At 37.0% G+C, this 25496-nt stretch overlaps 1 protein-coding gene across 11 annotated transcripts in view; it reads right to left on the bottom strand.

Moving 5' to 3' along the window:
• ROBO2 (roundabout guidance receptor 2) overlaps window positions 1–25496 on the bottom strand; it is a 1562785-nt gene that overhangs the window by 45752 nt on the left and 1491537 nt on the right. For 7 of the 11 annotated variants that reach the window (XM_036349426.1, XM_036349422.1, XM_036349425.1 and 4 more), the window contains 5 exons: window positions 23342–23384; window positions 21780–21907; window positions 13337–13618; window positions 12790–12915; window positions 7761–7917 (listed from right to left, as the gene is read on the bottom strand). In XM_036349426.1, the coding sequence (XP_036205319.1) occupies window positions 7761–7917; window positions 12790–12915; window positions 13337–13618; window positions 21780–21907; window positions 23342–23384 (736 nt within the window). The remainder of the gene's footprint in view (window positions 1–7760; window positions 7918–12789; window positions 12916–13336; window positions 13619–21779; window positions 21908–23341; window positions 23385–25496) is intronic. The other 4 variants (XM_036349428.1, XM_036349427.1, XM_036349424.1 and 1 more) reach the window with 1 other exon arrangement.

Genomic DNA, 25496 nt, shown 5'->3' with positions numbered 1-25496 from the left:
TGGGGTGTCTGCCTTCTAAATTCTAACCCCAGAGCCCCCAACCCTGGCTTCTGCTCATACATCTACAGTCTACTATGTCCTCCCTCTGCTGGAGCCCAATGTGATTGTATGCACATGGATTTTTTTTTGCATTGGCCCTTTAAGAGGATGCTTGCATTTCCAGCTGTCTCTGGTTGGCAGACAGCTACCCTGCTTCTTTTCCCATACAGATGTTATGTGGGCACCTTTCTCACTTCTGGTGCCCAAGGATATGTTTAGAGAGAGGAAGTGAGAGACAGAGAGAAATATTGATGTGAAAGAGAAACATCAATTGATCTATTGCCACCCATATGAGACCTGACTGGGAATGGAACCCAAAACCTTTGATGTACTGGACGATTCTCCAACCTACTGAGCCACCTGGCCGGGGCTGGTTAAGATTCTTCTCTTAACTTATTTATTTGACTTTAAATGCTATATTAGTAAGTCAAACAGAAATATCTGTAATAAATCTAATTTTAAGTGAAGCTACCCCTTTTCAGTATGGAATGTGTGTGCTGTTATACTTCATGACTAGTTATAATAAAATTTACTTCATTCTGTTTTACAGAATAGCACAATTTTCCCATAAACTTAGTTTCTGTACTTTGTTTGCTTACATTAGTTTATTTCTAGGGGTATCCTACATTTGAATAAAGAAAGAACATGTTTGAAGATGTTTATAGAATATTTAATCTTTCAAATGGAGGAAGTCAATTACCTCTTAAAATTTCCCTACTTTATAAGTAGCAAACTATCTTTATTTTCAATAATCTAAAGGGAACATACATGTGGAATAAAAATGCATAAAAAATATAAGAGAAGGGAGAAGGAGTGTCATATGCATTGAGTGTAATTAGTTGTCCTCATTTTTAGTAATCAAATACCATAAGGCATAGGACCTATCTGTATAAATATTAGTTTTATATATACATTATATATATACTAGAGGCCCGGTGCACAAAAATTTGTACACTTGGGGGGGAAGGGGGTCCCTCAGCCCGGCCTGTGCCCTCTCGCAGTCTGGGACCCCTTGGGAGATAACGACCTGCTGGCTTAGGCCTGCTCCGGGGTGGCAGAGGGCAGGCCCAATCCCTAGGTGCAGCTGTTGGTTGGGCTCAGAGCAGGGCCGATTGGGGAGTTGGGGCGCCTTCCCCTGTCATGCACAGAGCAGGGCAGATTGGGAGGTTGCGATGCCACCCTCAGTCAAGCTCAGGGTAGGGCCGATTGGGGGGTTGGGGCACCGCCCCCTGTCACACTCAAGGCAAGGTCGATGGGGAGGTTGCGGTGCCACCCCCTGTCATGCACAGAGCAGGGCCCATCAGGGGGGTTGGCGCTCCGTACCCTGTCATGCACAGAGCAGGGCCAATCAGGGGGTTGGGGCGCCTTCCCTGTCACGAACAGAGCAGGGCTGATAGGGAGGTTGTGGCCCCGCCCCCTGTCACACACAGAGCTGCAGGGCGATCAGGGGGTTTGGGCGCTGCCCCCTGTCACGCTGATCCCGGTGCCGGAAGGCCTCTCGGCTCCGCTGATCCCGGTGCTGGGAGGCATATTACCCTTTTACTATATATGATAGAGGCCTGGTGCATGGGTGGGGCTGGCTGGTTTGCCCTGAAGGGTGTCCTGGATCAGGGTGGGGGTCCCCACTGGGGTGCCTGGCCAGCCTGGGTGAGGGGATGATGGCTGTTTGCAGCTGGTCACACACCCTTCAGGGTGGGGGTCCCCACTGGGGTGCTTGGCCAGTCTGGGTGAGGGGCTGAGGGCTGTTTTCAGGCTGGGACTGAAGCTCCCAACTGCTCCTTTTTTTCTTTTCTTTTTTTTAATTCTGGGCCAGCTTTAGCTCTGGCTCCAGCTCTGAGGCCTCTGCTGCTGAAAGAAGGTATCTGGTTTGTTTCAGTTCTATAATCGAAACAATGTATCAACTCCAGCTCTGAGATCCCGGCTGGCTGAAAGCAGGTTTTTGGGGTTTTGTTTAGCTTCTATATTTGTTACAATGTTTCTTAAACTGCAGGCTCAGAGGCCGGCAAGGCAGGTGGGGAACATTGCAGTCCTCTGTCACTGAAGCAAGCAAGCCTCATGTTAGTTTTAAGCTGCCTGGCTGCCGGCCGCCATCTTGGCTGGCAGTTAATTTGCATATCTCACTGATTAGCCAATGGGAAGGGTAGCAGTCGTACGCCAATTACCATGTTTCTCTTTTATTAGATAGGATATATATATATATGTTGTTCTTTGACCTTGACTCTCCTCTCTCTCTGCACACACACACACACACAATGCACAATGTATTACATGACTGAAAAGCCTTTCAATAGCTATTTCATTGAACTAAAATGGGTGGTTTTTTTTTTATCAATTGTTCCAAGTCTTTTCTACAAAGGTAATCTAGAATAGGAGTGAGCAAACAATGTCCACTGCAGAACATAAGCAGAGCTGAGGAAAGTCTATGGATTCATGTCAGTCAATGGTTTGTGCAGGAAGTGGAAAATAGAGATATAAAGAATAAGTGAAAGACTAGGGTAAGAACATAAAAGGCTAGATGAAAGAAATATGGGACATGGTGCATATCGTATGATGGGGATAACTAACCATTGTTCATCATTTCTATGTATTCCTGTATTAATCTATTATAGAACAATGGACACTTAAGTTTCATGCAGTTTCTGAGGAAGGGCAAGAAAGTAACAGATGTCTCTATAAATGTTATGAAAAGTGTAGTTCTGTTTTTAGAGTTTCCTTCACATTTACAGATATATCCTATTTGAGTGCTGAAATTTCAACAGCAACATCAGAAAAACTGTGAAAACGCTTATACTACCAACCAAATTTCTTTTGGGCAACTTTTCCTGAAGAGGTGTTTGTTCTTTGACATTGGCTGTGAAGTGGGAGGAAACACTACTGTCTTGCTCACAAATAAGAAGGAGGACAACAAATCAATGTTGCCTGTGAACTAACTTGTTAAAGGCCAAATCCAAATATCATATTACTAATAAAAATACAATAAAGTTCAACACCCACAGAAGCTTGCCAATCTCTAACTGCAGTAATAAAGCTGAGCATGCTTTCTATTGAACTACTACTAAATTCTTCCTAGCATCATATGATTATATTAAAATATATTATATTTATAGCAAAAAAAAGGATATATTGGAAACATTTTTGTCAAGTTGAGAGAGGCATATCGATGAGAAAGAACATTTACCATTGTTGCTATGGCACTAAATTAACAATTAAATACATCTTCTACTTGGACAATGATTTGATACTTTTGATATTTAGTATAGTGAGGGGATCAGACCAAGAAAGGCTTGGAAAAATTGATAATATCGAAATTCTTAGCAACAATATTAAAAATTGTAATATAAAACAGGAGACTCTCTTTTCAAGATTGTGATTATTCTCAGCTAGGTAAATCTCCAAAATCTATCCCTGTCCCTCCATCCCACTGCCATTACTTTATTGATAGTGGCCATTCTGCTGCAATATACAATTTATTATTCCCCAGCCTCATGTCCTCCAATGCATCATCTGTATCCAAAGTCAGAATCCTTACATGACATGCAAGGTTTCAGAATTGTCCTCAAGACACCTTCTCAGATATTTCCTACACTACACATGTTTCAAATTCAACAAACCTCATAGAGTAGCTACCAATTGTGGAAGATTACACACAAGCAATTAGAATGAAATGTGATAAGTACTACAGTAGGAAAGTAAGCTTAAAAAATAATGAAAAATAAAGGAAAGGCAAGTAACTTTAACTATAATAGGGTGAGGTTTCCAAGGGAAGAGTGGAAAGTACCAAAGGAAGACTAATATGCTATTCCTTTTTTTTAAATTTATTCCTCCTCTTTAACTTTATATCTATGTTTGCCTTTGGCTAGAAAATTTTCTTTTCATCTACACAGCAAATGGCAACATTACTAACATCTTGTTGTAGTCATTGGTTAACAAGCTATCCTGGCACACAGGTTACTTTATGTTAGGGACTATTTCTCACCACTTTTGTCTATTTGCTTCTGACTTAGAGTCTGGGATGCAACAATCACCCAATTCTGGGCACTATTATTTGTAAATAAAAAATTCAAGAATCACTTCAAAACTCAACTTTTATAGGATTGCAACAGCCCTACCTGGCAAGCTTGACTATCACTTTCTGCATGCAAATTATTATTGCACTAGGGGCTCAGTGCACAAATTTGTTCACCTTGAAAGGAACTGTGGGCTGCGACGCTGCAGTGGGCACCTGCTGTCAACGTGGGGCAACTGGGGCTGGCACCAGCAGTGGGTGCAAGTGGCAGCTGCTGCCCCAATTGCCCCTCAGGAGCAGGGGGAGGTGGAGGAGAAGCCCTCAGGAATAATTGGGGCCAATGCCAGGTGCCAGCATGGGTGCAAGTGGCGGCTCTGGCTCTGGCAGTAAGTGTGAGCAAGGCCAGTGCTGGCAGCAGGTGCAAACTCCGGGTGGGACTGTGGCGTGTAGGAGCAAAGAATTTTCAGTAACCACCAGAGGCTCACCCTGATGACAGCGACCAGCGTCCCACCTTGGTCTGGCATCCCCGCTAACCTGCTCCATCATCCCACCGTGGCTGAGGCTCGCCATGTTCTACCCTCTGCTGCCTGCTGCCAATGCCTGCCATGTTCCACATGCGCCCCCTGGTGGTCAGCACACGTCATAGCGACCAGTTGTTCAGTTGTTCTGTCATTTGGCCTATTTGCTTATTAGGGTTTTATATATATATATATACACACATCACTCATCTAAGGCTTGTCATACAATATGATGTGCTGGAGTGTGTGTGGTTTCTGGTTTCTATCTCCCCCAAGTCCTGTGAGCTCCCTAGATCAGGGATAAGATCTTCCTTATTAATTTTCTAGTTTCTTTCATCACTGTGGCTTTTCTTTCTAACACAGTGCCAAGCAAATTTTATGTACTTGAAAAAAAATATGTTGAACAAGTCCTGTTTTGTTGTTTAAAACAACAAAAACAATACATCACCATAAGAAGTATAATTACAGAATCCTTGATTGTTAAAAATAAAAACTATTAAAAACAAAAAAGATTAGTTCTAAGGTTTTTGTTTGAATTTCAAGAACACCTTAAATCTGCATAAGTTTTAAATCAAGGCATTTAAACAATTTTATAGATCTCTTCTGCAAAATAGTCAATGTTAACATCATGAATTCCAGAGAATAAATAAACTAGGAAGTGTTCAAACATCTTTCCCTTTCAGTATCATAATTTTCACATTAGAAAAAAAAAGTATAACGAGTATAACAGGAAATAGACAAAGTCTTCCCAAATATACTCATTTTGATATATTCTTTACATATTGACTTTAAATGCATTCTCATTACAAACAATTGAAATAAGAACTTTCAAGTATTCCTTTAAAAAAACAAACAAACTGAGTCCAAAAAACAAGGAAATTGAGTTTTGCTGTCAGTTTACTGATAGGTTAAGACTTTACTATTTTTGTTAAGAGTAATAATTTTTTTTTTTTTTCTTTTCAGGAAATATGAGGTATTTATGGCAAATAACTCAAAGGTAAATTAAAACTAAACTACATGCATGCCACAAATACTTTGAATATATATAATCAATAAATATATTTATGTACCTATCTAAAGGCAGTGGTGGTTGTGTGGGTGGGAAGAGATCAAACAAATGCATAACCTATGGACACAAACAATAGGGTGGTGAAGGCCTGGGACAGAGGACTGGGGGTAGGCTAGAAGGGGTTAATGGGGAACGATGGGGGCCATGTGTAATACTTTCAGCAATAAAAATTAAAAAAGAAAAGAAAAAATAAAATAAATGAACTTGCCTGGCCTGGGCTGGGTAGCTAAAAAATAAAATTAATTAATTTAAAAAATATCAAATATTTTTAGCAATCTTTAGAAAAAATTTTTCTAATATAATGCATTCTGGTTAAATATTAAAATAATTAAAAATCCCAAAGTAGTAAAATAAATTTATATTTTATATCATAATATTCTTAAAATAATTTGTATTACAAAATAAAATCTCCACGAATGTGAATTATTTCATTCACCAAATGGATAGTTCTAACTCTATTGCTTGGCAACAAAATAACGTGAAAAGTTTATCATTTATTTGTAATGAATTCATTTTTACTCAATTTGTAATAGGTATTTTTATAGTGTATGCATTTTCAGAGTAGATTTAATGTGAAAAAAATACAAAGATTCCAAATTACCTACAGGCTTCATGTGATCTGAGTTCATGATTCAGAACTTCATGCTTATAAATGTTTAACAGCACTCTTTTCTCAGTTTACATGTTCAATTTCCCCATTTTCTGAGTACAGCCTTTAAAAGGAAGATTTCTAGGCCCCATAGTAATCTTTTCTCACGGAATAATGCATCTCTGCGTTTTCTTTGCCCAGGATCCATGTAACATTGACACATTTATATTACCAATATGAATTGCATATCATACGCGAGTTTTATTTATTTAAGTCAGAGAAAAGGGGTATGCTCTTAATTTCTTTTTTCAAATGTGAACCCATTTTTAAAAAGTAAAATAATAATGATATGTATATGTATGGAACTATAATTCCATAGAAGCAAATGAAGCCCTTTGGGTGGAAAGAAAGATATTGAGAAAAGTGCAGAAATATGCATATTACGTAACTGGAAGAAAAGGCAAATAGGTCTTTTTGTGGATACAAACATTGTGACAGAAAAAATTAATCTGGAGACTTCAAAGAAAGCAGGTATGTAAAATAAATATGGAGAAACAGTGTATAAGCATGTACATGTGATCTTTATGTGAAACCAGACAGAAAATAGACATTATTAAAATAACTGTAATTAAATATTTACTTTTAGTATTTTTACATCTAAAAACTTCTAAAAAAAGAAAAACTTAGAAAAAGGAAAACTGCCTTTATTCTGTATTTTTCAGTTCTATTCAAAAGCAATGGTGACCTTAGAAACTGTGAAGATGACAGAGCAGTTACCATTATTAAGAAAGAAAACCAGACTGAGTATGTTTTTTTCTGCCTTGCTATTTGTTTCCAGATTAGTGAATAAAGTGTATTGATGTCTCCTGCTTTAAAATCTATTAACGCAAGTAACAGAAGAAAACAATCTAATTCTCGTGAGATGTTTAGGGGAAAATAAGGAAACTGGCCACATTTAAAGGCCCTCAAAGGACATTTTCTACCTTAAAAAGGTTTTGTTACAGAGTGTGTATTGGCTTGAACCTCTTTTCTTGTTCAGGCCCCTAAGATCCCATCGAAGCTGATGATTAAAGTTCTACCCACTGGCCAGGTCTCTGCAATTAGCCCATTGTGAGGGAGCTCAACAGTGGGCGCCCTGCTATGGCCAGACATTAAGTCATTAGAGAACTGTGAGGAATGATGAAGAAGGTTATTTTAATTCCCTTTTCAGCTCTTCTCAGGAGTGGCTCTTTAGTTCACAGAGCTGTGGGTACTTGCTTTCAAACTAACAAGCAATATTATAAATGAAGGTTGCATTATCATGATTGCAGACAATCTAAGGCACTTGAAGGCCAAGGATTCTAGGTCCTCAGTATGTGCTATGTTGTATTTATCAGCTAAAAATATATAGATGGTGCAAACAATAAAAGAGGGGAGAAGCAGTGAACAGGCGGGGAAGGGGGCAGAGAAAAAAATAAGAGCACACACGATAAAGACAAACATGCACAAAAGAAAGGGAGCGAAGCCTGGGCATTCTCTTAGTCTATAAAACATTTTTACCCATTTTCTTGCTGTTCCACTGCGTAGTGTTCCAGCTCTGAACCAGGAAGGGGCTGGGCAGGAGGAGGAGGTAGAGGAACATTGGCCCAAGTCGATCCATTGTTTTTCTGCGGTTTAGATGAGTTTTTATTTTTCTTCTTTTTTCCACTTTTCCCACCTAAAAGTAACAATGCACTTATTCAGACATAACAAATATCAGAAGAAACAAAGACATCAGATGGGCATATGTATTCATGTTTTCAAAACACCAGAATAGGTATATCTCAGTGTTTAAAAGCTATAAACAATGACATTATATAATCTGAAAACATTTTTATAAATCACTCAAAATGGTATTGTCTCTTTCCCATCGCATTAACTACAGAGTTGAGTAAACAAAAATATGGCTGCTGTAGTAGGAAAAGCACATTTATTGATTTATGCATGTGTGCTGTCTCCACATTTTCATTGTTAGAGGAAACAATGGGCCATAACAACTTTTTTCAAATGTCAGATTTTAGTGCGTTTATAATGCTCTTTTGCGTAACCTCTCTCAGTGGAAAATGCAGTGCCTAAGGATACAGGCTAAACTTTTACATTAGAATTTACTCAATTTAATTAATCCAGGAGAATAATAGTTTTAAAATCAATCAACTGTACCAGAGGATAAGTTGTAAATTTTTCACAATAATATGTTTTATAGAAATTTTTAACTAATGAACAACACAATTTTTTTTGCATATAGTTAACATAGTTCCCAGATGAATGGAAATACAGTAATCAGTTTCACTACTATTGTAATACAAATGAATTCATGCACAAAACATGAGCAGAAAGTAACATTGCAGCATATAGGCCATATGTGGAATTATAGGAGGTTAATAAAATATAAAAGAAAATTTATCATTTCTATAGTGTCAGACTTTTTACTCTTTCAAAATTAAGTAAATGAAGTTTCTTTCTAAATGAACTATGGGTAGATGCTAGAATGAATACTTCTTGAGCAGAATGACAAAGAATGATTAAGGGGAAGCTAAGAAACTTTTATCACTCCCACAACAGTCTGTAGTTATGCAGAAAAAAAAAAAAAGATACTGACTCCTTGGATTTTATCTTTCTGGAACTAAAAGTTGTAAGAATCAAATATTTGCAACCTGGTTATCTAGCAAGGGATATTGTTTTCTTTCCATTACTAATCTGCATCCACCAAATCAAAAAATTATGTAACTTAATAATTTATTTGAGTGCCAAAAAGTGCTGAAACTACTATGTTTTCTAGGTAGTGTGTATAAAACACACATATGTAAAAAAGCATTCCTGCAAATAAAGTGCTTTCACCTTCCCTTTCACTTTTATCTTTGGCAGAATGAGAGATATTTGGAGCAAAGAGAGCAGCGATCTTCAGGTTCAAGGATAAGAGCTTGATCTCTGGGTTTGAAGACTAGTTTCTCAATTACTCAGTAAGTTTCTTAATAAATACCACCTTGATTTCCATACATGTAAAACATATACAGTTGCTACTTCTTTAGGCATTTTGAGGGTTTCAAGAGATAATGCATGTAGAGGACTAAGAATGTAAAGAATGCCCAGTAAATGTCAATCATTCCTACTATTTTCTGATTGCTTTTGCCACACCCAACTCCTCTAAGCCAAAGAGTATTCCTGGAATAGCCTAATTTTCAGATAAGAATAATAAACCTACTTGAATTCACATCTCTGCTATTTTTATTTAAGATCGTGAGCCTTAACCCTCTGTTTCCTGATAACCCACACAAACAGGGACTGTACATTTTTCTGTAGTATCAGAACAATATCTCACTTAAAAAAGGAATGGGCTGGGACACAAGGCCCATAGCTTTTCCCCTAGTCGTGCCTCCTTTATTCTTTATATTTATGTGTGTACAATGCTTTTTCACTTTTCATAGCACTTTTAGAAATGCAACATGCTCACCACCAGAAGTGAGTGACCTAAATAGGCATGTTCTTACAGCTCCATTTCATAAATGAGAAGGTATAGGTCAGTGGTTCTCAACCTTGGCTGCGCATTAGAATCACCTGGGAATCTTTTTAAAATCCTGATTTCTGGGCCTCATCCTCAGGAAATTCTGTTTCTTTGTTACTAATGTTGTGGCCCCACCCCATAACAAAGAAACAGAATTTCCTGAGGATGAGGCCCTGAAATCGGAATTTAAAAAGATTCCCAGGTGATTCTAATACGCAGCCAAGGTTGAGAACCATTGGTATAGTTGCTTTCTGAGTGTTGTATGGCCCATATTCACACAGTAAAAGAAAAATTAAAAAAAAAAAAAAGCAGCAGCTTTTGTGGAACTTAGTATTTCTTAACCCAAATCTGTTGAAGTCCTTACCCAAGGTCAAGAAAGCCATTATCCAAACAACAGACTTAAAAATGAATTGTGGAAACAGATTCAGTAAGGGAAGTTGTAAGGACTTTCCACCCATATCACATTCCCCTCTGTGGGGAAATTTCTGTACCCTTATTGTGGACAGTCTTCATAGCACTATCAATCAACACGCTTTGTCTTCTTATAGCAAGGAGCCGGGACAGGTGTGTTCTTTGTGGTGGGCATATGGCATAAACTAAGGAAATCAAATTCTCTTTCTGAGATCTAAAACATGAACTAAGTGAGCCATAGTTTGTTGCTGTTAATTGCAAAGAAAGGTCCTCAAGCATTTCAAAGTGAAGAACTGCCTGCGTTACATTTTAGGAAAACATATTTTGTAAATATATTTTACCAATCTCTCTTCAATGCAAAATGTAAATATTTGGATTTACATTTATGTATGCTAAACAAATGCCTTTTATTCAGAGAAAACTACAAATACAGCTAATTTTCAAATTAAACTTATAGTCTATTTTTAAAATACTGCTGTATAAAAAATTTAGTTATTGATGCTGATATTGAACTACATATACACATGTATACAGGGCAAAGCCTCAAAAATGTATATACACTTTAACAACTGATATTTCAATATTAAAAATAAAAAGTATTTTAATTAACACTGCCTTTATAATTCAAAGTGTGTGTATACATTTTTGGGATACCCTACATATATAAAATTATGATACAGATGCTATTTTGAAAGATCTGAGTTTTCTTTTATATTTTTTTTTAATGGTTGGATTGTTTACAGAAGTGTTCATAACTTATGTTTGAATAAATTATAAAAGTTTCAAAGAGGATGAGAAATTCACTCAAATAATTCTGAAATGTCCAATTTTCTTTATTACTGCAATTATTTTAAATTGGTTTCATGGCTATGCACAAATTAAGAAAATCTTATAATATGATATGATTAGATATCCATAGGGCAGTTTGATCCTAAACTTGAGCCTTGGGAAACATACTCATTATTATAAGAATAAAACAAAGTCTACATTAAACTCAATTGAACTGAACTAAAAGGGAATATTAAATTCACTTCCACCTCCTAAAGAATGCTTTCTATCACTGATTTAAGTGACTTTACATTCAAATGTAGATGAAGTAGTTACTACTATGCATAGACATATGTAAATGTCACTCAGGAAATTAATGTATTCAAAAAGAAATAAGCACTATTGTGTGTGAATTATGTTCAGCTTACAATTACTCAAAAGATAATTTCTAAAACTCAGTGGCAATCAACATATACAGAATATTTTTATGAAGAATTCACAGAAGGTCTTATGTATTCCATGGGTTACAGCATATGGATAGCTTTTATATCTATATTGCTTGAGACTACATATCTTCAATAAAATAAGCCTACGATAAATTACTTTTTAATTATTCAGGGCTATTGTGAAACTCATTATAAATAATTGACAGTATAAATGACATATAAAGATATTCAGAAAAGTCTTCTATTATATTAAGCCAGTTTCACTTCATAACAGATATTTAAAATTTTCTGGATTCTATAATGTATTTAATTCTACCAAGAGGTAAGAAGAGCAAATGGCCCATTGTAGAGGGGAAAAAAAGAGCATTAACATTTTCAAATTGAAAGGGTTCTCTCTCCTGAGGAAAAGTCATTTAGTAAATGTTACCCTAATGATGTAAAGAATTAACTCTTTATGGTCTTGATGCCTGGTAGTTGTGTAACATATAATACACTATATTCCTTTACTAAAAAGCTTGTAGTTTAAAAAAAAAACACCTTTGTAAAATATGGGATATCATGAATATGAAAAATTAAGCAAGTAAGGTCATGGAATTAATTAGAAATGTGCAAATAAAGTCATCAGTCATACAACGTACATGTTATGGTTGGAAGTTAGAGTGTGCCTACTACAACCTCTGAATTTTAGATGTGAGGATCCTTTGGCCTGGAGGATATCACTGATATTACTTATAACAGGTATATATTCCTGTCCAGTAAAATATATTTTCCCCTATACAATACCTATATTATAGTTGTAGTTTGGCTAATACATCTCAAATATATATTAAAATTTACAGTATAGAAAAAATTATCAGTATGAGAGACTATATTTGGGGGGAAATTAAATGTGAAAGGAATGTCCCATATTATCATTCTTATTTAGTATGGTGTTAGCACCTTACTTTAAATAATGTCATTTAATAGACAAAAAAATGTATTACATAACATTTTGTAAAGATTGTCCAAAAATATCACCGAAATCCTAATATGAAAATCTCCAAAATTATTTGCATTTCAGTTGAACTCATTTTTTAGTGTCCACACTATGTAGTTGACTTTCCCGTATGATCATTTTACTGTAAAGTTCTCTTGAGGCTTACGTAGGGTTCTAGGCAGATCAAATACATTCACTCTTTAATGAACGATATCCAGTAAAACGGCACTACTTTTCAGTAAATATATCCTCGTACACTTAGTACATAAGGGGTGACAGTGATTTTTACCCCTACAGGCAAGCATGGTTTCATTAGGATAAACTGCTATTGTCATGAAAGATAAATGCCTGATCATGACTGTGATTCAGTTTTCCTCATGGTTGTTAGGAACAGAGGTCATATGCTGGTGACAAACAAATATTTCTCCTTACTGCGATGAGACCAACCTGAGAGACTGCCACTCCGCTCTGAGCTGTTGTGAGAGCTGGTGGTGCTGAAATCCTGTGACTGGTTGTGTGGCATTCTATTAGACAATCCCTCAGCCAATCGGTAGTCAGGTATGTAAAGTAAGGCTAAGGGTTAAAGGGCAGAGGTCACCGTGGCATCATGTGATTAGTTCACAGCACAAGCCCATGCAGAACATGCAGTTAGCAACTCAGAAGCAGATGTTGGAGGACAGTGGAGGAATGTTTGGCTTATCCTGCCTAATGGAAGTTGAGATGGATTACTGATCACTATTGATAAAGAGCTAAAAGGATGAAAATGATCGGTGTCAGTGTTTGGTAGTAGCAACGGTGACGGTGGTGACAGTGGTGGTGGGTTGGTAGTAGTGGTGGTGGTAGGAATTGTGCAAGGTACTGAATACATGCTGATATATGCTTTTAGTTTAGTGAACCTGGTAATGAATCACTGAACTGAACAACAAGTACTAATTTCTATCTCATGCACAAATGATGTAAAAAGAAAACCTCAAGAAATAAGAACCTGACTCACCATTGTTACCTTTATTCTGATCAGGTAGAGAATAACCAAATCCCATCAGATCTGTTTTTTGCTGAATTGAGCTTTTCCATTGTGGATCAGGCAGATCAACAGCCAATTCATGAATGCTGTTGGAATGCAGGATCTGTGTCGTGGCATATGGGGTAGCCTGTGTTATTTGGCTAGAGCTGTTGTAAGTGGTTTTGGTTGTGAAGTCAATGCTGCTATAAATGGCTCCATCTGAGAGCATTGTTGCTGTTTTATCCCCTTGGCCTGGAACCGGTGGCAGCACATCTGTGGTGAACATAGGAAAATGAAACAATTTAATGATGCACAGGAAGCCCAGAACTATCAGGACTGAAGATGAAAAATATATGTGTCATCCTGCATGTTTGCATTTCAGCTGAAATGGGTTTCATGAGCCAATGAAGGATAGATGATGTACAACCTTCGCCAAGCTGTCAGCCTGGTGACAGGCAGATCTACCGCTCGTCCTTCATGTCTCGCTGCTTACCACACATCTTTCTCCATTTTCTTCAACTATGAATGAGAATTTTGGGATATTCCACTACAAAAAAATGCTCTCAGTTGTTCACTCTGTTTTAGAACCAATAAAAGTATTGCCTCTTTTCAGAAGCAATGATAAGTGTGAATATACAAACAATGGATGAAAATATATTTTTCCAAAGGACATAAAGTACAACTGCTGAATAGATGCAAAAAATTCCAAAATTATAAGATGGAACTATAAGGTACATTTTTCTGAAGTTTCAATTTGCTGTTTATCTGATTTGATTTCACAGCTTCAGAAATGGAGTGTAAGTTATGGTAGCAATTTCTTTTTCTTGGATAACAAAAGAAAATTTTCATGAATATGTCATTTTCACAATGCAGCAGGATTTAACTCCATAAAAAGCAATCTGAGTAGTCAGAGTTTAATTTATGCTTCCACCTCTTAGAAGTGGAGAATTAGTTTCAAGTTGTAATACAACAAGAGTAAAATTACACTTTAGGAACTATACTGAATATCAAACAGTCCACTTATTATTTACTATTTTGGTGTGCTAAATTAGCTTTACGTCATGCTTTATAATTCAGAACTACCATCTCTCTCCTGAAATCTAAAACAATAAAAATAAATAAATCACTAAATAACACCATTTTTTAATCATGGAGAGTTAAAAGTGAATCTAATTATAACATGTTTTTTAATAATCTATATTCTAAAAGCCACAGTTCATAGAACTTGAGGACATCAACCAACTTTAGTTTTTCATTATAGGAAATTTTCAACTAGTTATAGTATTGTAACATTAAATAATAAACCAAATCATGTTAGTACCAAAAACCAATTTATCATCACAAGGAGGAAGTTTAAGTAGGAACTTAGTCAAAATATCCTCAAAGTTTTCAATGGTAGCTAACAATATTTGAAATATAAAAATATTTATTTTGTTTTCATATTTAAAAAAGCTAAAATTTGTCTTCTTTACAACAGTAAGAAGACATTTATAATGTATTAGAGGCCTGGTGCACAGATTTGTGCATTGGTGGGGGGCGTGGCCTGTGGGAATCAGCCCGCTGTGGGAGCAGCTGCTCATCCCATCAGCCGAGCAGTGCTCCCACTGGGGGAGTGCACTGACCACCAGGGGGCAGCTCCTGTGTTGAGTATCTGCCCCCTGATGGTCAGTGCATGTCATAGAGACTGGTTGGCATGTCGTTCTGGTTATTCTGCTGTACAGTCGCTGGGCTTTTATATAGAGAGATTCTGTACACTGTATAATTTAGGTATTTCTGAAGACTTTGAAGCCTGAAATTCCAACCTGTTTTACATTTGAGTGGATATATACTTTATTGAAGTAAATATTTTAAATGAATATCAGATTGTTAAACATATTCAAATTTAAACATTTCATCAAGGTGTATAAGCAAATAAAATCGTTTTGTAATTTCAGAATTTCACAACTACTTTCTTGCTTTCTTGCTTTTAGTTATAAACTGATTTAAATTTTTTAAAAATATATATTTTATTGATTTTTTAACAGAGAGGGAGAGGGATAGAGAGTTAGAAACATCAATGAGAGAGAAACATCGATCAGCTGCCTCTTGCACACTCCCCACTGGGTATGTGCCCGCAACCAAGGTACATGCCCTTGACCGGAATCAGACCTGGGACCCTTGAGTCCACAGGCCGATGCTCTATCCTCTGAGCTAACCTGGTTAGGGCTGATTTAAAATTTGATGATGAAGCAGCATATTTCATTCTCAAGTTCCACTTCCATTTTTATTATCAAAACTTTTAATATTTAATAATATATAAAAATTGATTGGGAAATAAATCCTTCACTCTGGGGAAGTTATCAGTTTCTGCCACTTCCACAAAGTCGTTCACTGATAAATATTAACTAGAATGGGACCCGACTTCCCAGTACCTTGAAGTTGAGCTTCTCCAAAGTTTTAAGATTTAAATTGTGAGTCTCTCCAACAACAAGCTTTGGAAGTGGTTATGTGTTCAATGTTATTCTGCAAAAGCTAAGGCTGTGGCTCTAAAACAAAATCTCTCTCTCTGTTGGACGAAATTAGTCAGCCTTCAAGTCCAAGTGCTTCTATATTGATTTTTGGGGGGCTGCATATTACCTTCAAATGTTATTTGATCATTCTTACATTTTTAAAAAAAATAACTTGTATTCTATCCTACCATTGAAAAATTGGAAGCATATGCATAATACAGGGTGTGGGGGAAATCCTCTAACATCAGGTGCTTTGGAACCTGGCCAGCCTTCCCCACAAAAGCTTGCACCAGAATAGGTGCTGCCATCTTTAGACAGGCTTCCTATTTTCCATTTTGCACAGTTCACATCTACCATCCTTAGCACTTCAAGTTGGCTGACTGGCACTTGTTAACATTTGAGTTTGAAATCTATGAATGACAGAAAACCTTTCATCCAGTTGGAATCACTCATGAATCATTCTGTAGTTTTCTAATATCTTGGTTAAAAATGAATTTATTTTTTTTTCCTGGCATAATTAATTGTATAAATGCCTATTTCCATTACTGTATCATAGTTACTTGAGGACAGAAACATAAGAGATTTATATCTGTATTCCCATATTTTCCTCATATAGTATTTTACAGAGCATAAGCACTCACTTAATGGTTAAATATATTTTTAATAATTTAGATTGCCAAAATGAAGACTCATGCAACAATGAGAAACTTTATCATTCCAAATGTATTGGTGTTCCATTTTTAAAGGGAAATGTCAGTGTACATGATAATTCTTCTCAATGAATATGGCTGTACTACAATCCTAGCTGTGAGCCCTGTCTTTAGGACCTAGGCTCTTGAATCTGTCAGACTTGCATTCTAAATCTAGATGCCAAATTAATCATTTTGAAAACCTTAGTGTTTGGTGTTTTTTTTTACATTTAAAAATGAAATATGTTTATCTATCTCAAATATTTATTGTGCAAAGAAAATGAAAAAAAAAAGTACGAAACTTCCCAACACTATTTCTGGTACATAGTAAATATCTAAAATGTCTACCACTGAAAATAGATTCCGTAGACCCTGCAAAAACATTGGCTTGGCCTTGATGTTGATCTGTAATATATTTCATGTCATGGAAATGAGGTAGAAATATAAGCAAAACCTTGAAAACCCACAAATGAAACCTTTGGCTAAATTAGATGGAGAAAATTTAAATGTTAATGTAGCCTGCTAGAAATTGAAAAATAATTATTTTCCTCCATCATTAGGTATTTATTCCTTTATATAAAAATTGAATGGTGTATTATTCCAATACAAACACAAAATGTAAAAGAGGAAACTATTCCTTGACTGATTAAAAATCCTATCAAAATACCAATGGCATATTTCACAGATCCAGACAAATACTCCAAAAATTTATATGGAACCAAAAAAATACCTCAAATAGCCACAGCAATCTTTAGAAAGAACAACGTTGAAGGAATCAAGCTATACTACAAAGCCAATATGATCAAAACAGCCTGGTACTGGCACAAGAACAAGCATATTGATCAATAGAACAGAACAGAAAACCCAGAAATCAACCCCAGCCATTATGCTCAATTAATAATTGACAAAGGAGGCAAGAGCATACAATGGAGTCAAGACAGTATCTTCAATAAATGGTGTTGGTAAAATTGGACAGGCACATTCAAAGAATGAAACTAGACCAATTTACACTGTACACAAGAATAAACTCAAAATGGATAAAAGACTTAAAAGTAAGCCACGAAACAATAAAACTTCCAGAAGAAAACATAGGCAGCAAAATATCAGACATCTCACTTAGCAGAATCTTCACTGATGCATGGCCTAGGGCAGTGGTTCTCAACCTTCCTGATGCCGCGACTCTTTAATACAGTGCCTCATGCTGTGGTGACCCCCAATGTCATTGGTACAAATTGAACATAATTAAAGCATAGTGATTAATCACAAAAACAATATGTAATGATATATGTGTTTTCCGATGGTCTTAGGCGACCCCTGTGAAAGGGTGGTTCGATCCCCAAAGGAGTCGCGACCCACAGGTTTAGAACCGCTGACCTAGGGCAAGGGAAACAAAAGTAAAAATAAACAAATGGGACCACATCAAAAGAAAAAGCTTTAGCACAGCAAATTAAAATTACAATGAGTTACCACCTCACACCTTCTAGAATGGCTGGCATCAATAAACCAACAAACAACAAGTGCTGGCTAGGATTTGGAGAAAAAGGTATGCCAGTACACTGCTGGTAGGAATGCAGACTGATATAACCATATTGGAAAACAGTGTGGAGTTTCCTCAGAAAACTAAAAATGTAACTTCCATTTGACTCAGTGATCCCACTTCTAGGAATATATCCTAAGAAACCAGAAACACCAATCAGAAAGTATATATGTACCCCTATGTTCATAGTAGCATTATTTACAATAGTTAAGATCATGAAATATCTCAAGTGCCCATCAATAGATGGATGGATTAAAAAATGCTAAATGGAATACTATGCAGCTGTAAAAAGGATCTCTTACCCTTTGAAACAGCATGAAGGGACCTGGAGAATACTATGCTAACTAAGCCAGTCAGAGAAAGACAAGTATCATATGGTCTCATTTATATGTGGAATCTAATGATCAAAATAAACTGATGAACAAAATAGATCCATAGACATAGAAACATGGAACAAATGGATGTATTTCACAGGGAATGGGGTGGGTGGGAAGCAATTAACCAAGGAACTTATATATGCATAGCCCATGGACAGACAATAGTGTGGGGAAGGCTTGGAGAGGGGGTGGAAGTGGGTGGAAGAGGTCAAGAGGTGAAAAATTTGGACATGTTTAATACTTTCAACAATAAAGGTAAATTTTAAAAAGAGCTTTAGGAACAGAATTTATTTTGACACAGGCAGTCTGGGTAGGTCAAGAGGGCATGTTCTGCCTACCTGGTGAGGAGATACCCAAGTACAGAACGTACCCATGGTGGAGTGATAGCCTACAGTGCAGGCTCAGAGTTTGGTCGAGCAGAGAAGGCAGCCACTTTGAGGCATTGGCCATGTAGGAATCCTGAACAGGGTGTGCTAAATTATAGAAAGTAAACTAGAAGTGGAATGGTCTGAAAACTTACTTTCTATTCTCTTATTTACTCTAATGATGCATGTTGACCACTGATTGTATGATAAGGTTTGTGCTAAACCTGTATGTGTGTGTGTGTGTGTGTGTGTGTGTGTGTGTGTGTGTGTGTATCATCCATTTAATCCTCATTACACACCTAAGAGCTAAGATTGATTATTTTCTGTATTTTATTTGGAGAATAGGAGGGAGTTCGCCTTCTTATAGTTGGTATTAACAGAATGCATACTTATACAATACTTAATAACTATTATTTGAAATACTGTTTTAATGATATTCAAACTGGCATTGGTATTCCATTGTTTTTTAAAAAAATAATTTTATTTATTTTATTGATTTCAGAGAGGAAGGGAGAGGGATGGATAGAAACATCAATGATGGCAAATAATTATTAATCAGCTGCCTCCTGCACACCCACTACTGGAGATTGAGCCAGTAACGCAGGCATTTGTCCTGACTGGAAATGGACCCTTTACTTCCTGGTTCATGGGTCGACACTCAACCATTAAGCCACATCGGCTGGGTGGTATTCTATTTTTAAAGAGAAAAAGCCAGCATCCATGATTATTCTGTTAAGTCAATATATTTATATACTCATACATGTGAAATCCACCATTAAGGCTAATAGACTCAGAATAGTTGAATCTAGTCCTGGGTTTCCTGCAGTTAATCTACCTAGAAATATAGAAATCTTCCAGTGGATTTATTCAAACTTTCTTGAATTACAGCACTACCTTCTTAATTAATCACCTCATTTTTTCACTGTAACTGCATTCTCTACCCAGCAATGAGCTGGATGACTTAAAGCAGTATTTGGAACCTAGAATTCTCCTCTTAGAAATCTATGAGTGGCTTCTGGTCATGCTTTGAAGAAAGTTTAAAGTCCCTGTGTGGCTTAGAAGGCACTCTGTGATTTTTTACCACTTCTGCTGTCTTGCACTTTATATTCAAGTCACTAGATAATTAATTTCTCCAATAGGTCAATATCTACCTTATATCTGTACCTTAAATTATGATAGTTTATTCTCCACACATCTTTTGTCACTTTTTTGATTAATTCTTAAATCTGCTTCAGATATTGACTGAAGTAACACTCCGTTCATAGAACTGTCTTACTTCCAATGGGCAGCTTTCATGTGGGGTATTGGCAGCACAGCTCAAGTCCATTTTCTGTCTGCACAAATTTTTGCCAATGGAAAACTCATATATATGTGCCAAATTAAACACTGGGACCAGAGACTTCTCTAATCAAGTCTTTCTCTAAACCCACTGATCTCTTATTGACTGGATGGAAAGATGGAGGGGGGAGAGTGGTGAATATTTATAGTAGGTCCAATCCTGTCTCCCTATAAAGACCTATGGAAAGAACCCTGGCACCAAATTTTGGACACTTCAGCATGTCAGCTACTTAGCACCTTTTTGTCTTTTATTTGGGGTGCCAGATATCAATTGCAGAACTACAGGGAAGTTCTCACTCAACATGTTATCTTTAAGTGTATACTCATTATACTAATATATAAAGAGCCAGGGTCTGTCATGACCTAAACATCCAGATGGTCGACCAAACACCAGACTAGGGTCCCGGCCGGCACAGCAGGAGTCAGTCCTGAGTCCCGGCTGCCCACGGTGGGAGTCAGTCCTGGGTTTGGCCACCTGTGGTGAGAGTCAGTCCTGGGTCCCGCTGCATGCAGCACGGCAGCAGGAGGGAGCTGTGGGCCCCAGCTGGCCACCTGTGGCATGGTGGCGGGAGGGAGCTGTGGGAACGGAGCCATGCTGCCATCAGACTGGCCTCTTAGTCCCTGCCCCCCTGGCCTGCAGGCCTGGGGAACCAGAGCCATGCCGTGATGGGACTGGACCCTACCTGAGGGGTCCTGGATTGTGAGAGCATGCACTTGGGGGGGGTCCCTCAGCCCAGCCTGCCCTTCTCACAGTCCAGGAGCCTGTGGGGAGTGGACCTAAGCCACAGTCTGGCCTCCCTCTGTGGGAGGTGACGGGCCAATCAGGGGAAGGTGATGCCCCCAATCATGCCTCTGCTGCTGCCACTGCCGGCCACAAGGCTGCCTGAGCCTCAGCCATCACTGCCACTGAAGTTTGCCTGAGTCTTTCTCAGCCCTCATTGCCTGAGTCTCTGGCCCTTGAAGCAGCAGAGGCCATCGGCGGCTTGCCAGAACCCCAGGCCAGCCCTGGGCAAGTGGCAGCGGCCATCGGGAGCACTTACAGTTGCCACTGCCATGTGGGGAGTGCAGGCCGCCCTCTGCCAGGCCTGCCTCTCCCACCAGCATCCCCGATGATGCAAATCCCTGCCCACACCTGCTGCTCACACAGCCTGGTGATTGGTCATTACATGACAGTGTCCCAACCAATTTGCATATTACCTTATTATTAGATAGATGAGCATAAAGACCGTTTCTCTTAATATTGATATTATATTTTTACTGTCTGCCATAATGCCAGGTACAAAGGGCATGTTCAATAAATATATGATGAATGAATGGGAGAAGTGAAATAACTAGACCAAAATTATAAGCCCTGTTTAGCAGCATAGTTCCTGATTTTAGTAATCTTGTACTAATAGTCTTAAAAACAAAATATATTATGAATATTTATCTTCTTGGTTAGTAATGACTTCCTTAAAAACTTAGTTTTACTCAAGGTAATATAGCAAAATAGTTTTATAAAAAAATATTCCACAAATGTATTATGCTATTAGTATATGCGCTTCACTAATTTTAATTATCAAAAACTCTTTGGTATATCTTTAAAAAATCTAGAAAATCCAAGAAAACAAATAGCAAAATTTTGAAAAACAGTACTTACCTCCACGCCCAAAATTTCCAATCTCATTTGGGCCACTATTGCTATTGTTGACTGGCAAGCTTGTGGCTGGCCACGAATCAGCAAGCCACGGATAATTGGGGTCCCCAGCATTTAGAAGACCTGGACGGCTAAAACAGAAATTAAAAAGAAATCAACGCGTGAGCTCAGTGGGAGATGCGGACACCAGTCTCATGCACTGAAATTAATTTAAGATTTTAATTTACTTCAAATTAAAATGTGTACGCTTTCTAAAATGAAGAAACTTTAGCAGTTCATTAGGTTATATATAGATGTCAGTGGAAGCAGAGGGTCCTGCCTGGGATTCTGCTGATATCCAAGTGAATTCTGTCATCTGCCCTGAAACTGGTGGGAATCAGTAACATAGCAGGATCCCCAAATGAGGTTTGATGATGAATTGGCACCTCAAGGGAACAATTGCTCAGAGTGACTGCTCAGTATCAGCCATTTCCAGGACTTGGGGCTATTGCTGCCTTGATTCCTGCAAGCTCCATATTTATCTGTCCCCTGAATGCTGTAACCCCTGTTATGAGCCTCATGCTTGATTTAGGGCAAAGGACTTTAGGAAAATTAATGAATAGTATTTATACTGTTCCATCAATAGCACATTTCCAGGTTTTCTAAATTGCAAAATATAAGGGGTATATTTTACAGTTTTCTTCTAAGGTAATAAAAGATCTAGTGTGATCTCATCTGGCATGTGCATAAAGTCCATGAAGAAAACTTTCTTCGCATCATAGCTAATAAAGAATTCACATATTTAATATTAAAGTTGGGGATTCTAATTCCTGTATAGATTATTAAATTATTTACAAATAAATAGCAACATTTATAACCATTGTACTTTTTTTTTTGTATAGAAATTCTGGTATAATCCCTAAGAAAAACATGAGTTTCTATGGAAACTGCAATAAGAAGATCCAACTGCTTTCTTGCTACATACAGTAGTTCTCATTAGACCTAATCTCTTTTTGCAAAAATATTGATTAAATGGGAGATTGGAAGTTATTACCAGAGCCTAATTACAATCTTCATATTGGCAAAGGGAAAACAGATGAGGATATATGAGTTTGTTATCAGATTTTATCAATTTCAATTGAGTATCTAAAGTTGTGGAATCCAGTCCTATCAATCTACAGCCTATTCATCATATATGAATCATTTACTTTGTGATCGATTATGTGTAATTGTTCACTCACTGCAATTTAGTGAGAGCCAATAAGGAGTCTTAAACAACAGCAACTTCATTTGCTAATGTCTAATTAATGCAATAAAAATCCTGCTAACAAATGAACACATTCCTTGTGATATTTACTACTAATTTCTTCAGGGACATCTGGGAGATATGAAACATCTGGACTTGATTTCTCTAAAGTGCACAACAGATAGATCATTAAACCTGTGGTAAGCCATTTAATTCCTCCTAGAATTCTCAGACTTGTAAGTGATCATTTATTACAATAAAACCTCTTAATATAGTTTCCCTCGTCCTGATTACAAATGGGAATAATAATAATAATAAAAAAAGAATCTCCTTAGCATACCTTCCATTGCTCATTAGTCCTCCATCTCCTCTTTGAAATGTAACTGTAAAAAAAAAAGACACATACACACACACGTAGTCAATATTAATTACAACTAATAAAAAGTACATATTGGCCTTTAGTTTAGAGCTGAAGCCTCTGGGAATTTTAATAAAATATAATTAACGTAATTGTATAGAGAGTAGAAAGGAATGATTTGGCTCAGGGCAAAGCAATCACTTGCTCCAACTTTAAAAAGACATTTAAAAATTCTTTAAGCCAAATGTATGGTTAAGTCCAAGGGACAAGTTGTATTTGGATGTCAAATGTTACAGATGTGCCGAAACCGGTTTGGCTCAGTGGATAGAGCATTGGCCTGTGGACTGAAAGGTCCCAGGTTCGATTCCGGTCAAGGGCATGTACCTTGGTTGCGGGCACATCCCCAGTGGGGAGTGTGCAGGAGGCAGCTGATTGCTGTTTCTCTCTCATCGATGTTTCTAACTCTCTATCTTTCTCCCTTCCTCTCTGTAAAAAATCAATAAAATATATTTTTTAAAAAATGTTACAGATGTTACAATTGGTGTATATATTTAGGAGCATTAAAAACTGACAAGTTATACTGGAGAATTATGAAATCATGACTTTTATTATTAAAATATGAGTATCTTATTTAGAAGGAATGAATAGAATGCAAAAAATGGAAAGTGAAACAAGATAGTCCAACGATATAGGTGACCCAGGTTGAGGACATATTCTTCACCATCACATATCTTTTTAGGAGCACTGATAAGCACTGTGAGTTGAACAGCTATAAGTTACAATACATATGAACTGTATTTAATAGAGAATGATGTACTCAGTGCTTTGTTTCATCATCCAACACTCACAAAAATGTTTTCAAATAATTAATCCGGAATATATTCCAATTGTATGCAATGATTACAAACCCAAGTTCTTTATAAAACTATGGAACTTATTAGCAACACCAACAAGCATCCAATAGAATCACAGCTGGAGAAGCCACGCCCTCCAGTCACCAGATTCCATTCAACAACTAACAGCATGAAAGTGGGCTTCATGGGATGAACCAAAGAATATCAATATCAGTTCAGGTCCATCATTGCTTGTTCAAAACCTTTGTAGTCAAATATATTTGAAATCCAAAATATATCAAATCTGAGAAAGGTATTAAGTTGCATTGTATGGAGAGGGTCTAGACAACAAATTATAGTCAACAATACTTAATAATTTTGCAGGGAAATGTGAATATTCATGATTAGTAGGATAAAGTCTGCAAATAATTTCACATTACTTAGGATGAAATGACTTAACTTGAAAATCATGCAAAATATTTGGTATTTAGAAACTTATGGATGTCAAAATTAAAATTATGCCTCAAATTAGTATGGATCAGCTAAACCAGTCACTGGAATGAAGGGAAAATAGCATTTCAGGTATGAAAACCCAACATCTTATTTTTGGAAGACATTGATTTTATTTACAATGTGTGTTTTTAACTTAGTGAGTAAAAATAAAAATAAATGAAAATATATGAATTGATTCATATTTTAAGTAAACTGAGGAACCTATTGTTACTCAAAGTATACACATACTAAATACTTTTGTACAATCTCTCTGTAATTCATCTGTCCCCCAAATTTCCACTATCAAATATGATCATGCTATACATTTTTTAAAATTTCCAAAAACAGTTCACCAGTCCTTTCCTTAAGTTCTTCTAATGGCATCTGTCTCATGACATTAAGGTGATTTGGTCATATTCCCAAAGATCCATCAGAACCTTCCTGAGGCACTATGGCGTGAAGCAGTGCTTTCAGGGATGCCGGCTGGCACCTGGAGTATACCACCTTACGAATTTTTGAGGTAACATCTCAAATGCATTATAAAACAATCGTAACATAATCTTTGCATCGATTGAGGAATACTGCTACTCTGTTTTCTAGTGGCTCACTTAAGTTCTGGGAATCAGGAATGGGCAGTGTGTCCAACACTCATTGGGTACCTCTAATAACTACATTGAACAACAGAAAAGAAGAATTAATCTGAAACATTTAATGAAAAAAACTGAGCATGAGTGGTATTAAATAGAAGCCTGATAAGGGAAATAACCCCGACAAAATGTGAAAACTGCACAGCTAATTAGCTCTCCATCTGA

This window comes from Myotis myotis, unplaced genomic scaffold (genome assembly GCF_014108235.1).
Source record: "Myotis myotis isolate mMyoMyo1 unplaced genomic scaffold, mMyoMyo1.p scaffold_m19_p_2, whole genome shotgun sequence".
NCBI classification, from domain to species: Eukaryota; Metazoa; Chordata; class Mammalia; order Chiroptera; family Vespertilionidae; genus Myotis; species Myotis myotis.
The sequence above is the reverse complement of the archived record's forward strand: the minus strand, read 5'-3'. Positions and strand labels throughout refer to the sequence as shown.